This window comes from Eptatretus burgeri, chromosome 16 (assembly GCF_056783735.1).
Source record: "Eptatretus burgeri isolate ZD-2024b chromosome 16, Ebu_testis_v1, whole genome shotgun sequence".
Classification (NCBI taxonomy): Eukaryota; Metazoa; Chordata; class Myxini; order Myxiniformes; family Myxinidae; genus Eptatretus; species Eptatretus burgeri.
The window spans coordinates 64605648-64626729 of record NC_140976.1 but is presented as its reverse complement, the minus strand read 5'-3'; the positions used below and the strand labels follow the sequence as shown (position 1 = coordinate 64626729).

Below are 21082 nucleotides of genomic sequence, written 5' to 3'. Positions count from 1 at the left end.
TTGTATATAAAGAAATTCTATAAATCACATTGTGAACACTGGATATATTGACGTCCTAACGAACCCTCACTTAAGAAACTTTGCGTGGAGCATGGGTTTGGCTAGTTCGCTTAAATAGCCTATTTGGTGTATGCAAGCACTTGACCTAGTATTTTGTGTTTCAAACTATTTTGTGTAGAATTTTGTCAAAGTACATGAATTGTTTGGGATTTTTGACATCACGGGATGTGGTGCCACGATGAAACAATTTTCATCCACAGACCTACCGAGTGACTTTGTGAAGGAAGTTCACGACTTTGCGCTGGAAGAGTACAGTGGCAGTCAGAATGAGTTGCAGCGAATGCTGCATGACAACGAACGCTCACACGCCGACTCCTCCCTGCGTCTCCGCTGTCAAGCCATTGCAGCTTGTGTTGACCTTATGGTGTGGGCTGTGAAAGATGAGCAAGGTATGTTTGTGTGCTGGCTTGATTGGAAAACAACAAAGTGGTGTCTTCATAGTTGCCAAACCCATTAGCTTAAATTGAGTTTTGGGTTTTCAGCACCTTCCCAATCTGGGGTGCAAAACATTGTTGTTCAACAAGCTTGCCTCAGTGGTCACATCTTGAGTCAGCACTCCCCATTGAGGTTCTTCAGCCAATTTGACTTTCTGCAAGCACATCGATGCTTCTCAGCAGTGCTTATGCAACATCTCCAGGCAGTGCAACAAGGGAATAAAATATTGTTCCGGTCCAACAACCAGTATGTTCCACCGGTTTAACGAGCATATATCACGTGTGGATGAACTACTTGACGTTGCAACTAAACCGTGCCAGCCTTGGTGAAGCCCATGGTCCACTGTTAATTGAAGTATGCTAACCATTGTGGGACGTAAGGAAAAGTTGATATTTTGGGTGTTAACCCTTTGTCGGAGAAAAATCAACATTCTGTTGATTCCATTCATTGTTCTACCTCTCTGCCAACACCGAACAACCCTGGCCTTTATGACTAAGACTCGTTTTCTATTCTTCTCTGGTCCATTGTTGTTCCACCATTTCTTACACCATATGCCTACATGCCCCAAAGTTTCCCCAGCAAGTTTTTACCAATGATGCCATGTCTTGTCTACAATTAGTCTTGAAACATGTGTAACATCACTTGTATGCTTGTGGATCAATGATTGGCTGCACGACACTTCTGCATTGATTTCTCCACAATTCCTCAAAAACCACCCGCTTTGATTTGATAACCCACATTCAAATACTTCCCTTCAACGTCCAATTGTTCGAAACTATCGTCAAAATGTATCTGTAATCACTTTCTCAGATGCAACCACTCTGGTGCTTTCACCAGAGTCACCACTCTGGTGCAACCACTTGCTCATTCGTCTAACAATCCGTCAGGTACCTCTCCAAATGCCATCTGATGCGATGTAACCTCTTCGTCATGTAGCGTGGTCGTCCTCGAGATCATTTGACTGACCTTGTCTATAATTCTTTAAGAAATGTGAACCTTCACGAGTTTTGGTTCCTTCGAGTCAAAGGCAACTCCCGACTTGGTCTTACCAATACATATTGCCTGGCTCACTATTGTTTTGCACATTCTGTGTTGATTGGCCCATAAAGAAGGCAGAACATCCGCATGTTGATGTGAGGTCAGGTGATCCACTTTATGCTCTTTATTGGCTGATGGGCTGCAGTTGCTCCGGCTCCGTATTGGTTGAGGATTGAGAAATGTCAGCAAATATTATGATGGTGGCACCCCTTCGGCATTTTGCTTGTATCGAAAGCTCCATATCGTTTTCCGTTTTTGTCAAAGGCAGGTAAATATTGTGCAGGAGAAATGACTGAGTTGATGTGAGCTGAAGAGACTCATGTTTTGTAGTATGGAAGAGTTGAAACTGAACTCTCACAAATTATCCACAATGTCCATAATTGGTGAGAAACCTGCTCGGCCTCTGCCCATTTACTGTTGTTACAGCATTGCTTTCCCATTCTGCACTGCCACGTAAGCTCGAGTAAGAGTTAGTGTTTATACGAGCACTACGAATTGTATTCGAATGGTTTATTAGCGAATCTGGGTTCCTGTAATATTCTACATCCACTATAATATTCTCCACCAGTCTGTTGCTCTGAAGCTCTGTCCATTCAGAGCGGAGCTTGGCTTACTGGCCTGACTTCAGCCACAATTGTAACCTGAGAAAAAAAACATCAAATCACACGTCCGCCATTTTGGTAGCTAGTTATAGGCCTCAGGCTTCAAGCCAAGGCCTTAGGCTTCAGATCTCTGGTTTACATTTGAAGAATGAACAAAGTGTCTTCTCTGGTGAAAGAAAGGTACGTTTTGAGGAAAGAAAGGTACGTTTTGATTATATCCCATGCCGAGGAAATGAGGTAATGCAAGTTATTTTCGGGTGTGGTCTATTGCCGATGCACCTCCTCATGAAATACTTTTTACAATCAAGAGGACTTCAGAGTTTATGTACATTTGAAAACTGAACAACGTGTCATCTATCGTGAAAGAAAAGGTACGTTTTGATTACAACCCATGTGGAGGAAAGAAAATAGTCATGATTAATATTTGAAGTCTTTCATTGAAAACTTCCAACTTGTCCTTTTATGCAAAACACCAGTGGGGAAAAAAAATGTTAAGTTTGTTGTTTGTGATTTTGGTTTTCGCCTGAGTTTTCAATGCTGAACAGGATTGATAAACAAACGGTGTTTCACATGTGCACGGACATGTATTCCCATATTATGTGAAGGAAATAAATTGTTTACATGACATCATTTGTGGATCTGCAGAATTGCCACGAACCATTTTGTAAAATTTGACGTGCAGCTTCGAACTCTACATGTTTATGCTCGTGGGTTTCTCACGAGTGCTGGCCTACAAGTGTATTATATTGTCATTGATTTTTTTTTTTTAATTACAACATATTTATGTTGGGGTTGTTTGTTTCATCTTTTTTTTCTTTAGGTGCAGATTATCTTTGCCACAAGCTTTCTGAAAAATTGCAATCCAAAACTTCCAGCAAGGCCATTGTTGCTTACATGCCCCTGCTTACCTGTTGTATCCAGGTGAGTTTTTATGACTCCGCCACAAAAGTCGCCGGTGGCGTTATATTTTCGGGTTGTTCGTTCGTACGTACGTATGTACGTCCGTCCATGATAATTTCCTCTGTTTTCTCTGCAACTGCTTATCCGATTGACACAACATATTCACTATTGGTGCAATTAATCATGTATAATTGTTTTATGGTAATAATGACGTCCAAGGTCATGTGGTAGCCATGTTGGAAAAAAGGAAAAACTTTGGACCTCTATCTCTGAAACAGCTCCAAAGAAAAAAATGAAACTTGGCACATGTCAAGTACTCCCCATGGGAAACAACTGTGATTTGTTGTTGTTTTTAATGGTGTCATCGGTGGGTTCGTTATGATGTCATAATTGCATATGTCGAACACTTTATTCGATCAGTGTGAAAAATTTTGAGGATCATCTAGGGCTAAATTGTATGGGGTGAGGGGTGGAAATTGATGATGTCATTGGCCACGTAGTTCGGCAGCCGTATCTTTTTTTTTTAACATAAAAACATTCATCAATCTTCTCCTCCGAAACGGCTGAACAGATTGAGATGAAACTTTGCAGATATGATCACCTATCCATGATGAACAAAAAGTTCTCCACCTATGACGTGATAGGTCACATGGTTTGGCAGCTTTGATGTTTTGAAGAGTAAACCTTCAAAAATCCTCTTTTCCAGAACGGCTTGACAAATCGAGGGGAAACGTCGCTCACGTGTTCCCCAAGGCTTGGGGATACCAGGGTGCTCATGAATAATTTATAGGTCACATGGTCTGGCAGCCATATTGGTTTTAAGAAAAATCTTCAAAAAATTCTTTCTCTTGAACTGCTTCATCAATCGATGTGAAACGTCACAGTTATGAACTAGTAGTCTCTGGGGAATATATGTTTTTAATTTCAACCTGATTGGACGCATGGTCTGGCAGCCAGAATTATTTAATATTTTGAATCTGGGTTCAGGGATTTATATCAAACTTGGTACAAGTATGTATAATGATGTAATAATGTTGGCGGAGGCATATTTGGCGACGTCGCGACGTCAAAGAGTATCCTTCTAGTTTTATAATTTGTCACTTCTTGTGAAATGACGTACTGGTTTTGTGAAGCTTCAACTGCTTTGGATTGCTTGATTGTCTTGTTTATGTATCCTCTTCAACAGCAGTTTTAGAACAGCCTATTTGGAAAACAAACATATGTGGTTTCCACCAAATGCAGCTACTTTTTATTGGCGTCTGTTTCGTAAACTGTTATAGTCAGAACCTAAGATAAACAAATCTAAATATTGGCTCAAGACCAGTATTTTTGGTTTGCACCATGGAAGAGTCTTGAACGAAGCACCAGTGTGCTATTACTTTGATCTCGATAAAAATTGTAATTTTTCATTTGTGTGGAAATCCAGAAGTCATGTAACATACAAAATTACATACAGTATATGCTTTTGATGTTCACAATCCGAGCGATTGTGATGCCCGATTTCATGGTCAGCTTGATTCCATGCCGGCAAGAACACCAATATTACAATTGAGAACACCAATGTGGCTGAACGTACGAGGAGAAAATATCAGCTTAAATGTTGGAAAAGAAAATGCAATAAGAGGAGTAATGTGGCAAGTGCAAACTATTTCCATGACTACTGGTTTGTCATCATCAGAATAAAAGTGAAAATAATTCTGAGGTTTAAAGCAAAATGAATGCAAATAAACTATGAGTCCATAAAGGGAAAGCAGGAGAAGAAAGGATAGAGAACAAGAGAAGAAAAAGGAAAATGCAGCTGGGGTTATCCTGATATTTCCTGTTCTCTGATACACCGTAGTCTGCATAGCGAGCGTGTCATGTCGCACCAACAACACAGCGCTTGAGTGTTTTCCCATTGAAATTTTGCATGACTTCGGCAACTCAAACTACCACCACTTTTGTACCCGTGGGCACTCTCTGTTTGTGAAATTGTAGCTAAATTTGCCAATGGGCTTATTGCGAAGACTCGAGTGACCTACGGTTATTTGTTCTTTACAGGCGGATATACCCGTCAAAGATGAGTAATGTGATGGAATGGCATTTGATCGGTCAGGGAGGGGTGCTAAAGGTCTGGAAATGATTACGATGACAATGGTAGTCCTTTGACAGTTGGGCTCTAACTGCTGCCCACCAGAATGCCATGACATCATCCAGCATGGTGAACACTGTGACAAAATTTTTTTTTTCGCTTAGGTTGAACGGAACAGAGTAGTTTAAGTAAACTTAGATATTTTAAGGATAATTGTGAGACAGCTAACTATTCTTACGAAGTTTGATATTGATGCATGAAGCGGTGAAGGAGGAGATAGGAAAATGTACAGAAAGATCCCATCTTATTATTTATTTAGACTAGCGAAGAACCGTCCATACCGGAGGTGATAATTTTCCCACTTCTCTGATCTCTATGGTTTTCATTGAAACAATATTTTAAGCAGCACATCGCTGATTTGTGTTGCACAAAGAAGACAGTTTTCATGACTGTGCGAGTTAACACTACCCACACAAACTCCTTTCCTTCTCGTGATGAAAAAAGAATCCAAATTAAAATCCCATACCGAGCTGTCACCAAAGATACGTGTGTCACGAAAGAAGAATATACTGTTTGTATGTATATATATATATATATATATATATATATATATATATATATATATATATATATATCATGACTTCCTGGATCAGCTGCCAAAGGAAATACTTTACAAGATGATCGTTTTTGTAATCTTTTCTTTTTTTCAAGTCTTTATACGGTGAGGAAGCTAATCCAGTGTCATAAAATCTATACAGTTCTGATCTCAGCTACTCAAAAGGTTATTGTGTTCGTTCTGTTTACAAAATTCAGTTATTTGCTTGTGCCAAAGGTTTTATTTCTTCAAACAATTTGGCCTTGAGCGATGTCTTCAATTCAATAGTTAATCAGCTATGTGGATGATTGGTGTTTGCACTCGGCCATAACATTACTTGGACCATGGATGAACAGTGCCTGCCTGATGTTAAAATAATGATAAGATACCATCGCAGAGTCCTAGATATTATTGAATACTCGAAACATAATTCCACCATGCTCACCAGGGATTGCACCACGTACTAGAAAGCCAAAGCAACTTGCAAAAGGATTTACATATGTGAGCTGTGGGGTATGGTGTAGCAGTGTAGCACAGGTATGATAGGCCAAATGGCCTCCTCCTGCTTCAACGTTCGTTGTGCATCCTTGTGATATGTTGTATGTCTGCACGTGTGATGTGTATGATGCATTTTGAGATGCGTTCCAATTTGCCTAGGGTCTTGGTAGACTTTGCGAGCGCTTTCCGTCCATGGCTCAGGCTGTTACTGAGTCCCTGCGAGATTTCTTGCTCTATCCTTCACCAGTGCTGCTCAAGCTCTACAAGTTTCCCTCGCCATTTGTTGGGAAGGATGTGTGTAAGTATGTTTGATTTATTGCGGAAACAAAGGCACATACAAGCAATGTATTTTTTTTGTGTGGGCGAAGGCTTAGGTCCCATTTTTCGACCACAGAGTTTCTTACATTGTGACTATAATGTTTGATTGTTCTCAAGCTTACCAGTTGTCATCCATTTTAACATGGATGCACCAGACTTCCACCACTTGCTTGATTAAAAAAAAAAGTTTTTCCTCAAAAGTGGTTGATATTCTACTTTAAAACGTTGATCAATTAATTATTTTGTACTGCCCCACCTCCCCAAGCCTCTCGTGTTACAGAATAGCTGTCAATACAACATGTCTTGCTTATATTAAGGCCCGGTCACACCTTGACGTTTTAGCCAGCGATGGCAACGTATTAAAATGTATGTAAAACGCTGGCTGACGTTGAACTTTTGATGTTTTTTTTTTAAGATTCGGACGTATTCATAACGAGTTGGTCGTATGCACAACATATTAGTAATGGACACAGAACGTTTCGTTGTGTTATAGATAACTTATACCAACGAATGCTGAACCTGTTGTCGGCCTACACAACCGATGCCCAACGATAGTCTAACTTAGGCATAGCGTGTTGCACGCATCACCGACGATGTCGTGACGTAGCCTATTAAAAGGCTGACGCACAACGATTCGAATCATAACTGCCGTAGAAATAGAAGTGACAACATCGCGGTCACACCTTGGCGATCTTGCCAGCGTATGCCGAACTAAGAAAAATGTGTCTAAAACGTTGGGGGCACGTCAAATACGGTATGAGTAAGTTTGGTATACGTGAGTAGAACGCTAAAGTACGCTATCATACGTCGTAGTAAGTAGAGTACGTCAAGAAATTTTAAACATGTTCAAAATTTTACGACGTACTCGGCGTATGACACACGTTCCGCATGCGATGGGGATAAGTTTTACACACGATATGTGGACGCTTACACACGTCCACAAAGGCTACTTATAAGTCGAAACACGTCACGGTAATGTCTTTTTTATGCGAAACTTATTTCTAACTTATGTTTGACGTGCTTTGAACCAATTCTGTATGTAGTCCCAACACACATCGACGTATGTAGACGTATTCCAATGACGTCTTCCGGTCGACAAAAAAAATAAATTAACGTGTTTCTAGCTTACAACTGCCATATAAAGACGTGTTCCCAGCGGTTTTGGGAATTGGTATATAAAAATGCTGTTCATAAAAGGGGAACCCAACTGTGTTTTCGAGTCCTTTTTGAGTCGATGTCCATGTCAGCAGTAACAGTATCAGTATCAGTATCAGTATTAGTATTAGTAGTAGTTTGTTCATGTTGGCAGTAGTAGGTGAGTTGGAGGGGGAGGGTGTGGGTTATGATGGATCGTCCTTGCGTTTAACGATTTAACGATTTAAATGATAAACTTAACAATATAAATGGCTGCAACTCCACAATTGAAAGTAGACGCTTGTGCTCAACAATTGGATTTTTTTTACACTCAACGACTTTTAAACGGTTCCACGCAGCGATTTTCATTGTTTACAATGAACGATTTAAATTGATGTCACTCGCCTTTGTTTTTTGACGCTGGCACTCGGAAATTTTAATCGTTTCTATTGAACGTGCTAAATCGCTCAAACCCCACTATTGAAAGTAGACGTTTGCGCTCAACAACTGGATTTTTTTTGCACTCAACGACTTTTAAACGGTACCACTCAACTATTTTCATTGTTTACAATGAACGATTTAAATTGCTGTCACTCGCCTTTGTTTTTTGACGCTGGGGTTTGGAAATTTGAAGCGCTTCTTCTGAACGTGTTAAAACGCTCAAACTCGACTATTTTAAATAGACGCTGCCGATGGACAATTGGAATCATAGCCAAGCTGGACATCGAAGTGTGAACATCCTCGCCATGCCGAAGAAAAGTTTGAAGAATGCTGCAAATAAGTGTCCTGGCCGTAGACGCTGACGCAAGGATGATCCATTATACCGACGTCTTTCAGCCTATGAGTAACTTAAAAGTAACGTCTGTCGATGTGTGGCAACGATCGCGTAACGTGCCAACAACACGTTAATCATAGGTTAGAAATAAGTTTCGGGTACGCTAAACATTACCTTGGCGTGTTTCAACTTATGATTAACTTACAAGTAGCATATGTTGACGTCTGTCAACGATCGCAGACCGTGCCTACAACTTGTGGCCAGCGTAGCGGAACGTGTGAGTCATACGCCGGCATACGTCGTGAAATTTCAAGCATGAAAAAATTTGAGGACAACCAAAAAGTACAACGTTTAAAGCCAACGTACAACGACGTATGGCAGTGTTTTTCAGCGTGCTCTCAATGTTATCAAAACTTACCTATAACGTATTCAACGTGTGCCAGCGTTTTAGAAAAAAAATTCAAAAATCGGCATACGTTGGCTAAAACGTCAAGGTGTGACCGGGCCTTTAGCTGTGATTCCAAATAGTCATCAAAATTGATTTGATTTGTATTATTATTCTCACTGCATTACTATACACATATATATTGCATTGATTTCAACCTTTTGCAATCTATATCTGTTTGAAACTGCAAAGGGCTTACCTTGTGTACCTTTTCTTAGTTCCTTTATGCAGCTTTATTTGGTTGCAAGAGCATTAGGTTAATTTATTTCATAATCCTAGCCACCTTGGGTTATTGATTAGGTGAGCACTGATTGGTTATTCCCTCCAATTACGGGTGAGAGACGTGATTTAGTCTTGTTGTTTATATGTTAACTGCTATTGACATTGCATGTGGTACATGCTTGGGATCCCCAGTCATGAGCATTTCTATATGCGTTGTCACTGATGATTCAATAATATGCGATGAAACCAGTCCAGCGGCTGAGGGGATGTGTAACATTCGGATTCTCATGTATGTACTACTTTGCGTATGTTTTGCAGCTGCAGAGGAACTTGGTTATAGTTTGAAACGGCAAAGAGCTTACCTTGTGTCGCTTTTCATAGTTGCTTTATGCAGCTTTTTTTGAGCTAGAAGAGCATGGCGTTAATTTATTTGATAATAATCCTACCACCTGGGGTGATTGATTAGGTGATAGCTGACTGGTTATTCCCTCCAATTATGGGTGAGAGACTTGACTGATCTGCTGTTTTATATTATTTATATATATATATATATATATATATATATATATATATATATATATATATATATATATATATATATATATACACATGCCTCTCTTTCTCTTTCTCATTCTCTTTCTCTTTTCTTTCTTTCTTTGTTCCTTCTACATGGCCACATCTTTTAAGTTAAAATCTCCAAACTCAGGCTACAAATACAACTCAAGCAAGTAAAAAGGGTATTAGAAGGTCTGAGTGGTCTAAAGCTCTAAATGGTCAAGGGTCCAAGCTGTCTTACATGTCTGAAGGGTGTAAGGGGTCTAAATGGTGTTAAGGTCTAAGGGGTCTAAAGAAACTTAAGGGGTTGAAAGGTCTAAAGGGTATAAAAGGTCTAAAAACTTGAAAGGGTAAAGGGGTCTAAAGATGTCGCAGGGGTCTTAAAGGTAAAAGGGGTTATTAAGGATCTTAGGGGTCTGAGGGGACTAAATGGTCTTGGGGGTCTTTAATGGTCTTTGGGGTTATGGGGGTCTTAAAGGTCTTAAGGGGTCTTCAGGATCTTTGGAGTCTTTACGGTGTTAAGGATCTTAAAGGTCTTAAGCGTCTTTGTGGTCTTTAGGGTCTTGGGGGTTCTTCGGGGGTATGAAGGTTCTTGGGCCTCCAAAGGGTCTTAAGGGTCTTGGGGCTTTAATGATCTTGAGGTTTTGGAACTTTTTGGGGGGTCTTAAGGGGTATTTGGGTCTAAAGGAGTCTTAAAGGTCTTAATGCTGTCATGAGTCTTAATGGCCTAAGGGGGTCTTAATGGCCTTAGGGGGCATTAAGGGTCTTAAGGTTATAGAGGGTCTTCAGAGTGTATCGGGTCTCAATAATCAAAAGGTATATCGAGATCTAAGCTGTCTAAAGGAAGTAAATGTTTAACGGAGTCTAAATTGTCTTCAAAGTCGAAAGGCTCCGGAGGTTTGAAAGGTACGTTGTAATAGTGTGTAATTAATAGACGTACGTGTAGTCAGGGTGCAACTGACGTTCAAACAGTACGTGATTAAGAGGCATATACCGAGGCTTCACGGACGACTGGACAACTTTACTGCTTCACAGACGGCTTCACTGACGGACGAGCTGTGTTTTTCATATATATATATATATATATATATATATATATATATATATATATATATATATATATATATATATATATATATATATATATATATATATATATATATTGTTGCGGTTCTCAGAACCGCATGCATCCAAAAGATAGTGGTCCCAAGACAGTTATTCCATTAATATACGTGTAGATAGTCCCTTCCCTTTTGTTTAGTGGGACAACAGGAGCGTGCGTTGCGAGGATCTCATTGCTTGGTTTGTTTACATAATTTCTTCTTCATTTCATTTCTGACTTCATTCCTACTCTTCTTTTCTGATTATTCCTGAGGTAAATCTGAGCCACGTGCGCCCTTCACTGTGAGATGGGTCCTCAGAAAAGGCCAAGCAGGCATTACACCCCCACCCCTCCACAGCCTGCGAAACGCACGTGCAGTGGTAATTTCCACCCAATGGACAGGAAACGCACTCAACATGACACTCACGCTGCACAGAACACGCACCGGGGAGACGGAAGAAACAGCACCTTAGAAAGGGCGCTCAAACACCACATGAGCATCGACAGCACAGAGCTCCCGTCCTCAAGCGATTCCTCAATCGAGGCCGATAAGAGTAAAACGACAACCATGCCACATTGGGCGGGATGCAAGTGTGCAAGGCGCAAGTGGCGCGTTCCTTTCAACCCATTTCTGGACTAATTATAACGATCGGGTTTCGACCCGTGCACACGATAGCAGAATTGGGCGAACACGAGCGCTGGCCACGTGCCTAATGGCGGATATACTGTATGTGCACTGTACGGAATGTGCTCGAAGCGCCCTGTACGGAATGTGCTCGAAGGCAGACCTGTGCGCCGCTTTCAACACTTTGTTATTGTACAGAGCAGGGCACAAATGGACACATCTTACTGTATGTGCATGGGTTCGCTATAACATCGTACCTTCGGTCCTCGCTGGCGGCCGAGGGTGGCGAGTGTCCCCCCGCCTCCACAGCCAGCGAAGCCGCGATCGGGCGGAGGCATGTGGCACAGCCCATGCCACGCAACGCACACGGAGCAGGCGTGCGGGACCGACACTGCCCTCGGCCGGTCGTCGGCATGCATGGCCTGGGGGTTATTGCAGGGCGATTCATGGCACGGAGTTCGGAGTGGGCGCTTCGTATCATGTCGTGAGGTCGGAGCAAGACATTTTTGCGGTGTGGGGTCATCTTGCCGGAAATGGAATGTTGCGGTTTCTGGCCATCATGGCCGGGCCGTGCAGGGGGTCGGGGCCAATCAGAGTGCCAGATTCGGGTGACGACATAATGCTTCGGGGTGGCCCCCCGCCCCGCACCGTGGGGCCTATAAAGGTCCGAGCGGAGCCTTCGATCGCTCTCTGCCCTGCCGCTTCCGCTCAAGTTGTACTTCGACTATGCCTTCTGTCGTCATCACCTTGACTCTGCCTTCTGTTGTCATCGCTGGACTCCTCTTCTTCTCCACCCACACGACGCTGACTCCACCCACCCACCTGGTCCCGCCTACCACTCCGTACACTCTCTCTGGACTCTACCCTCCCAGCTCAAGCCCCTACTTCACGCCCACGGTCTCGACGCGAGCTGCCCGAAGCAAGAAACGACGCGCCAGCTGTCAGGGGGGTACCGCGCCACGGAGCATTTCCCCAAACGTATTTGTGGCGCGTTCGGGTACCGCGTATCAATTATACCAAGGTACCGAGAGACCGTAGCCTCAACTCCTCTCCTGTCTTCAATTCCTCTTCATCGGGGTGTGTGTGTGTGTGTGTGTGTGTGTGTGTGTGTGTGTGTGTGTGTGTGTGTGTGTGTGTGTGTGTGTGTGTGTGTGTGTGTCCTGGCAATGTCTATGTAAGTAAGCCTGCAGAAGCTTGTTATTATTATTTTCAGGTTAGGCCTTAGTTATTTTATAACTTGGTTTATGGATCCGCTGATGGTATATTTGCTGAGATGAAACATAAATATAAAACACATTTTTAGCCTTTTATATTTATACATTTTCCGCTGAAGGTGCAAAAGTTTCAAAACCCAAAATGTAAACGTCGGCATTTATTTTCAAAATATAATTTCGTGCGCGCGCGCCAAAATGCCGAGTCACCTTTAACCGAGCTGCGCAGTAGAGCTGCGCAGTAGAACTGCGCAGTCGTCTTCGGTCATGGCGTCAAAGCAGTGGCCAGCGTGGTTCAGATTGACTGTGGTTTCTGGGGCGAAAGTGATTGTTAAGAAGTATGTCAGCGGTATAAATTCGAGTGACTGTATTGGTGATTTAATCACTCAACATCTTGACGACGAATATTCTGGCCGAACGATTGCATCAATTCAGTGCAGCAGCAGGGATGATTCGCAGGCTACTCTCAATCGTGCCGATTTTGTTTCCATCGATAGTTGTACACCGCTGCTCGTATTGAAAGATTTCGGTGCCAAATACGTCAAAGTTTCCCTGCGAGATGCTGATATTCAGCCTTCAAGGGACCAGAAATCAGCCTTTGATGTGCTCGTGGGGATGGGGAGATGGCACGATCAGATGCCCACTGAAAACTAAGCTGGTTATGGCTCTGAATGACCGTTTTGAGCGTGTTGAGTCCGAGAAGACACCTTTTTTTTTAATCATATCCAGCACTATGCACTGGTGTCCACGCACACATCTACGACTTGGACAGTAATTTTCTTAGCATTGTTTCCATTTGTTTGATGATCCAACAGGTTTCTATAAGAAAAACATGCCAGACTATATTGTAAAAACAAGTCTTAATCCTTCTTTATTGTTTTTCACATCAGATGATACAGTGGACAATGGCATCCTGCATTTGAATAGTTTTCCATCTTCAATGTTTTCTTAGATCCTCCTGGTCCGGGATTTATATTCCCCCCCCCCCACCTACCCTTGTCTTTTCCACGGAACATCCGAAAAAAATCATAAAGATATATAATTTCTAAAAATTGAAATTATATTTATATTTATATTTCGACCTCCCAACCCTACATTTTCGCTGAAGAACTGCGTAAACCAAGTTATAAAATAACTAAGTCCTTCAGTCTGCTATCCATCCGCTTTCATAAGTTGCTTGTTTATTGTCGCACCACACCTTTCTTCCCTATCTCTGCTTGCACACCCCAATAAATCTATTGATTGTACCACATACCTTTCCTCGCCCATTGTTAATAAATTACTGTTACGAATGTTCCCTGCTCGTTTTTGTCTTTTCTTGCATCGATCCAGCATGGTCAGAATCCTAGCTTAGCCGGGATTTTATTCCCAACAATCCGTTCCTTTTAGCCGGTACGTCCTTGGCAGTGTCGCTCGGCTGCATCCGATCCAGTAAAGTGATCCGGTCCGGTAGAGTGATCCGGTTCGGACAAGGCATACTGAGGGCGTGTTCTCCTGTAATTAAATCACGTGATTAATTAGGTAACCCGGTTAACCCATAGACGGGAGGACCCTCGGTCACGCGGTTGAGTTATTGGCATCCACGGTTGGTTAAGCGACCCACCGCGTCACAGAATGATTCGTGTGCGACGGCCTACAATTCCGGGGAGTCTGGTGGGAGCCGAGATAGCTCCCCCCCCCCAGTGGTCTTCTCACCCGACCTCCGGCCCACAACAATATGTATGCATGTATGTATGCATATGTGGGGGGGGGGATATAAATCCCGGACCAGGAGGATAAGACCCAAGGCAATGGCACACAACATACAGCAGTTCCCGAGTCAGTTATTTAATTATTACATGTTACAGGTCGGGTCTTCCCTTGTCTCCAGTGGAACGGAAAACATGCGTTGTAAGGGATTAAATAGGTCTGTCTTTCACTTTTGTTGTATAACCTTTATGCCCTTTCTTTATGAGCACATATTCAAATCCGTTCCCACCAAACCACAGCTGTCGCTCTGCTCTGCCATCACATGATCCACCAACCTGCTTAGCATTTTGCTATCATCCCTTCGCCATCAGCCATAACCACTCAGCTTGCTTCAAATACAACACAAATACTTTATTCCTTAACATTTACAACGCACTTTCCAAGCTCGCCATTTCAGCACCTGTTCGCAATGCAGATGCCTGCTCGCAATTGACCAGACAGTGCCGGTTCACCACAAAGACACAACCACAACCACTTCAACTGCCTTGCTATGTCTCGCTACCAACCACAACCACCTCACCTAACCAGGACATCACTAGTGCCTTGTTCCCTACAACCACCATGCTGCATCTTGCTCCCGCTACTCCAACCTGGTTCCACCACCAACCAAGCCTCGCCTCACCAACCATGATTTCTGTGGACCACTTCATTGTGCCTTCCTGCAAGCGACGACCATTCTGCCTGTCCAGCCTTCCATTGGTGTTTTTGTTGTGCATTTGTGCAACAAATAGGAGACGCTTTATTCAGCCCCATGCTAACCCAGGAGATGATGCGCGTGGCCCAATCAGAACGTAAATGGGGCCATTTCTCAAACTGCAAACTCTGAGGGAGTGTGACGTCATGCGGGGCAAGTTGCGGATCAATGGGCACGTTGCGCTTGAAGCACGGAAGGTGGAGCATGACCCTTGTTCCCTGTCGCCACATCTGCAGAGGTTGGGTGTGAATCCCGACCTCCGCCAAACTCCGCCCCTCTCGAGCTGCCATAAAAGCAAGGATGTTCGTTGTTCCGCAAGCTGGTTTTCGTTCTTGAGCTGGCTTGGCTGCATTTTCTCCTGTGGTTGGACAAGACTGGTGGCACGTGCTGGAATGGGCAGATCAGGATGAGCCCATTGGAGAGGCGGGCATCTCCTTATCCATGCTCCGTTTTCCCCTCCTTCTCCAGAATGGTGACAATGTGGAACAGTGTGACCTCTTATGTGACCTCCGGGGTATGCCCCATCCTACCCGGAGACACTCCTGCTTGCCCGGATATACTGCACCGCTGCCACCAGTCATCATTTCCACACGTGAGTCTCTAAGTTTGAACGGAGCCTTTGCCGGTCCTGAAGCATCCATTTTCACCCCAGCAAGGAATCATGATTCATTGTCCAAGCCGTCTCCTTATCCGTGCTCCGTTCCCCCGTTCCCCCACCACCGTCTTCGAAGTGGCGATCATGATATAAATCCATGCAACCTCACATGTGACCTCTGGGGTATGCCCGATCACACCCAGGGCCCCCCATGCTCGCCTGGACGGTGGTAGGAACAAAGCGCACTAAGCTCAAGGAGTCAACGAAGCGCACCAAACTGCATTGCTAAGCCACTTCTCAAACGCCTCGGCCTCATGAAAACTGTTATATTCAGCATGGTCCTCAACACCATCGAAGCTCGGTCCCACCCTCGAGGGGCTGAAGCTGATAAAGCCCTCCAGCCTGCATGGCCAGGCCATGTTCCAACTGCATGTCGATCAGCGTGACCTCGGGAGCCATGTGCGCAGCCCTTGTCCTCATCTAAGCTGCCGCAGTTGCAGGCATATGTGTGTACGTGTGTAGGGTGTCCTTGGTTGCGCGCTTCGCAACCAAGTACATCCTGTCTTGTTGCCTTACCATGTGGTTAACTGTTTGGATGGTTGGCCAACATACTTGGCTTCACAATCCCTGCATGGTACATTGTAGATGATGTTATTTCTGTCTAAATATACTTGGAACTTGAAGATGACAAACATACTTGAGATCTAGCTACTAAAAAAAACCAAAAAAAAAACCTTATTCGATGTCATTGCTCTTAAACCCATTGTCATGGCGTTATTTATTTTTATTTTTGTTTCAACAGGTGGAAATGACATAAAAATAAATGTTACGAGCGAGTTCGCAGAATCGACTGTGAGTGTAATATCCAGCAAGAGAAGCCAGCCTGTCATGTATGAACAACTGAGGGACATCGCCATCGATAACATCTGCAGGTATTATCAAGTGAATTTTGAAATCTGTACCCTATAACGATATGTGTACATACAGTATTGTTGAAGTCATCCAGTTCATCCGGTGGTCTGGCTCAAATCCTGGCGAACCTTGTCAAAGCGGTCGTGGCGGCCAACCGATTCAGTCCTCCTGGGCCGGATTACGAGTCTGTCCACCACAATACTGTGCCTAGTGGGACCACCGATCAGGAGATGTGCCACGCTCATCAGTGCCTTCCAGCCATTCTCGAATAATGACCGAGTGGAGTCGTTTGGTGTAGGCATGGCCTCACTGTAGCCACTAATCCCCAAAATCCTATCTGTCCTTTAATGGACGTGTGTAATTGTGATAGCGATAAGAACCACCATAATTCACTCTGAGACCAAGTGTTTCTAAGTGTATGTGAAGGAACATGGAGGAGGAATACAAAATAAAGCAAAACAATCATCAAATAATTACCCCTTAAAACCCCATTGAATATGTGCCCACGAGTCGATGAATGAACGAACGATCGGCGACCTTAATTATCCAATTACTTAAGGTCTCTTTCATTCCACAAGAGAGAGACCAGATAGAGAACGACAGGATCAAAATACCGCAAACTGCACCTGGTTAGATGCAGCTTTACCCAAGTAGAGACACACACAGGCAGTGAAACCGTTCGCGGCCACGGACAGAAGTCAGTATGAAGGGGAGAGTGGGCATGGCTTGCTGTGTGGGGCATGGCTGGAGGCTTGCAGCAGCAAAAAGGAATGGTTTGGGAAGAAACCCCGAGGCAGCTCATGCGCAGGTTCCTCAGCTGGTTCCACGTGCATCTCCTCCGTCAAGAACAGAAAGCAGTCAACATACTACATATGTTAATTTCATTCAACATGTTTCTCATTTATGGGTCAGGTGGTTGGCTGAGGATCTTAAATGTCCATAGTTGATGCCTGAGCTGTACCAAAATAACACCATGTGGGTTGACTCAGCCTGTCATACTTCTGAGGTGGGCAAAATGAGTACCAGCTTGCTGGCAGTGAGCCAGTCGAGTATCCTGTCAGAGCGGTGGCACATCCAGGATTGTTCCCACTCACCAGGCAATGAAACTGCTTCGGCAACCTTACGTTCCTGACTGCGCGAGGAGGATCATCCATTATTCAAAACATCAAGAAGGTTGCTTACCGCTGTAGCAAAAGTAAACTTGTGAGTGCAACATGGCAATGATGTGCTAAATGGCCTCATTTCCTTGTTTAAGGACATACAGGATCATGTGACCACTCATTGCACTCAGTGTATTTCACAGAGACTGATGACCCTTTTTTGTTAATTTTTATTCTCCCTCTTGAAATAAACATTTAAAGAACATGCAGGTGCAGTCTTAATTCAGCCTATCTCACTGGTGAGGGGGTTGGGGCAACTTTCCATATGATGCTTGATCACCCAAAGTGCCGTGATTTCATGTTTTTACTATTAAATTGAGGATTGAAAGTTTTTATTGTTACATTGACCTTCCGCCTGTGAAAATAATGTGGTATTGGAAATTTCAAGGAAATTGGCACTGGGGTTTGGAAATGTATAAGGAACAAACAACCAGACTCACTCTTTTATATATATATATATATATATATATATATATATATATATATATATATATATATATATATCTTCTTCTTTCGGCTGCTCCCGTTAGGGGTCGCCACAGCGGATCATCCGTATGATCCGCATAGTGATTTGGCACATGTTTTACGCCGGATGCCCTTCCTGACGCAACCCTGGTCGCCTCTTACGACACAGGGATATGGTACACTTATTTTAACCGGGGTATACACCGGCCCAGTATACTGGTACTCAGTATATATATATATATATATATATATATATATATATATATATATATATATATATATATATATATATATATATATATATATATATATATATATATATATATATATATAAATGTTACTCGAAACACCCACTCCCTCCGAGAGCAGGGTTCGGGCGAGGATTTGGATTAGCTTTTTGATGCCCATCCAAAGTTTCCCTAAGGGCATTTATAGTCCATGAAGTGTGGACTGGCATCACAGACCAGGTGGGACAGGTGGTTTACCCCCTCTCTAAAGGTCATTAATAAGTCAGCTGGGTCTTTGCTAACATTCCTAAATTGATGTTGTAATTTTACTTTGAAATTACTATCGTTTTCAGAAATTTAGAATCCAAATTAGTAGAGACATACAGTTGTAGTTGTACTTGTATCAGTTGTAGTTGTATTTGTACTATTTGTACTCATTGTGCTGCACTAGTTGTTCTAGTTCTAGTTCCTTTATGTTGTTTCATTTGGCTAGATTTGCACCCACAGACACTGGGATCTTAGTCCAGTGTCTTCACTGCTCGGACACCAGTCTTCCTAATGTGTTGGTTGGCCTCAAGTGACTCGCCACCAGTTATAGTGCATTCTTCCTAACCTCTGCCTTAAGTGACCTGTCTGACCATGACCATGGTTTCTGCCACCAACCTCTATTAGGTACCCACCAAGCTGTGGGCTTGAAATTCAAAACTCAGAGGCACTTTTTAAAATCTCACGATTCTGCCTACATACAATCATCTTACATCCATGATCATCAGGATGGAAGATAAAGAATACTATTTCGATAATTTTAATCTGCTTCTCATATCCTGGTTATTTGCACATTCTTGGCTTGTTTCTTTTCCTTTCAGGGCACTGAAAGTGGGAGTCACAGAGGATTCGGTGTTGGTGGAAGCATTTTTGGCCACATTGTCTAATTGGTTGTACAAGTCTCAGGAAAATGAGAGGTAAGTATGGATGGTACTTTGCGTTGCCATAATATCGATGCATGTAGCTGAGTGCTCTTGCACTTGGAGATTGCAGTTTAGCAGTGCTCTTTTGGGATGCATTTTATTGGGTGCGGTGCAGAGATAGACAGTTGATTCATGAACATACCATTCGTGCCCTTGGACACATCGCCGTGTCATTGAGAGAGACTCCGCGAACAATGGAGTCAATCCTGCAGATCCTCCAGCAGAGATTCTGCCGTCCTCCTTCTCCTCTGGACATCCTCATCATCGACCAGCTCGGCTGCATGGTTATCACGGGCTCTGTAAGTAAAATATGACTTGATGAGAATCGACCCGCCGCTCTAATTTTTGGCATGGGGACTGTTCGTGATGTTTAAAAGTAAGGGTTGGTGAAATTGAAGTTTTTATTTTATTTTTTTATTTTATGTTTTTTTACAGCAAGGCATTTACCAGGAGGTCCTGAACCTCTTCCAGCAGATCAGCGTACAGGCCAGCTCGTTGGTCTATTCAGCCACGAAAGACCAAAGGGATCATGGTTACAGGTGTGTACCAGATGGAGGTTATCCCAAGTTTGGGGGAAATTTTAATCACTTTTTCATTCGCTCACCTGGAAGTAGTTGCGGGAAGCTTATGGGATGGCACGTCGTCCGTCTGTCCATCCATAAGCACTTGCAACTTCTTCTCTGAAACTACACGCACAACTTCGATGAAACTTGACCACAACCTTTATCGCCCGTGATGTACCAAAGTTTGTTCGTGGCATTATAAAAGAAAATCCATAGGTATTTACTTTCTTCTCCATTGCATATTTTGTGGGTCATCCATGCCTACCAGTGGTTCCCTGGTATTTGCACAGGGGGGGAAAAAAATTCCATTTGGTTCGTAATGCTTGTCATATTCAAGTGCAATTTTGTTGAACTTGCATACCCCTCTTGATCGTTTTCGGTGATGAAATACGTGGCCAATATACCTGCACAAAGGCTTTGTCCATAAATAAGTAGATGTGTCCGAATGTATTGTTCAAAGGAGATGGAATTATTCATGCTGCACATCCACTGTTGGCACTGCTCAATAATGGAATTTACTTGACACTTATATTGCACTCGGAATCAACCCATGAAGCAGACAATTCAAACGTGAGGTCATGAAGTCTGAGATATTGAGTGCTACCTTTTAAATTTGATGGACACCGCTGTGTGTGACCCGGCAGGCACTGCTCTCTGGCGGTGATAAATGCTCTCGCCAACATCGCGGCAAACCTTCAGGGTGAGAACATGCTCGATGAACTACTGATGAACCTGTTGGAGCTGTTTGTGCAGTTGGGCCTGGAGGGAAAACGGGCGAGTGAGAGAGCCAGTGACAAGGGTCCTACCCTGAAGGTGATCAATGGATCTCAATCTCTCTATTATGTTTTCCGTGTTGCATTATTTAATATTTTTCTACTAAAGTCTTCTGTGCTCCTTCATTTCTTTCTTTGTTGTGATTTTTAAACATCTCTTCTCTTCAATCCTGTTGAACCTTCTCATTGAGCCTTTCCATGCCCTTCACATCTTCAGCCAAAGTTGTTGAATGCATGTCCCATTTGTTTGTAATTGTGATGAACAGTTAAAAAAAAAAATTTTGTCTTTAAAGTTTCGGTTATTTGTTTAGTTTGCCATTCTTAATATTAGTCAAATAATGCTGGATGTTTTCAGGTTCAAATCTCACATCTTATATTAATTTATACTTT

At 43.0% G+C, this 21082-nt stretch overlaps 1 protein-coding gene across 1 annotated transcript in view; it reads left to right on the top strand.

Moving 5' to 3' along the window:
• The window catches only part of PI4KA (phosphatidylinositol 4-kinase alpha), a 189916-nt gene that overhangs the window by 24158 nt on the left and 144676 nt on the right, over positions 1-21082 (top strand). The window contains exons 12-19 of the mRNA XM_085859029.1: positions 261-449; positions 2956-3056; positions 6359-6497; positions 16427-16556; positions 19255-19350; positions 19472-19655; positions 19792-19895; positions 20564-20732. Of these exons, the coding sequence (XP_085715155.1) occupies positions 261-449; positions 2956-3056; positions 6359-6497; positions 16427-16556; positions 19255-19350; positions 19472-19655; positions 19792-19895; positions 20564-20732 (1112 nt within the window). The remainder of the gene's footprint in view (positions 1-260; positions 450-2955; positions 3057-6358; positions 6498-16426; positions 16557-19254; positions 19351-19471; positions 19656-19791; positions 19896-20563; positions 20733-21082) is intronic.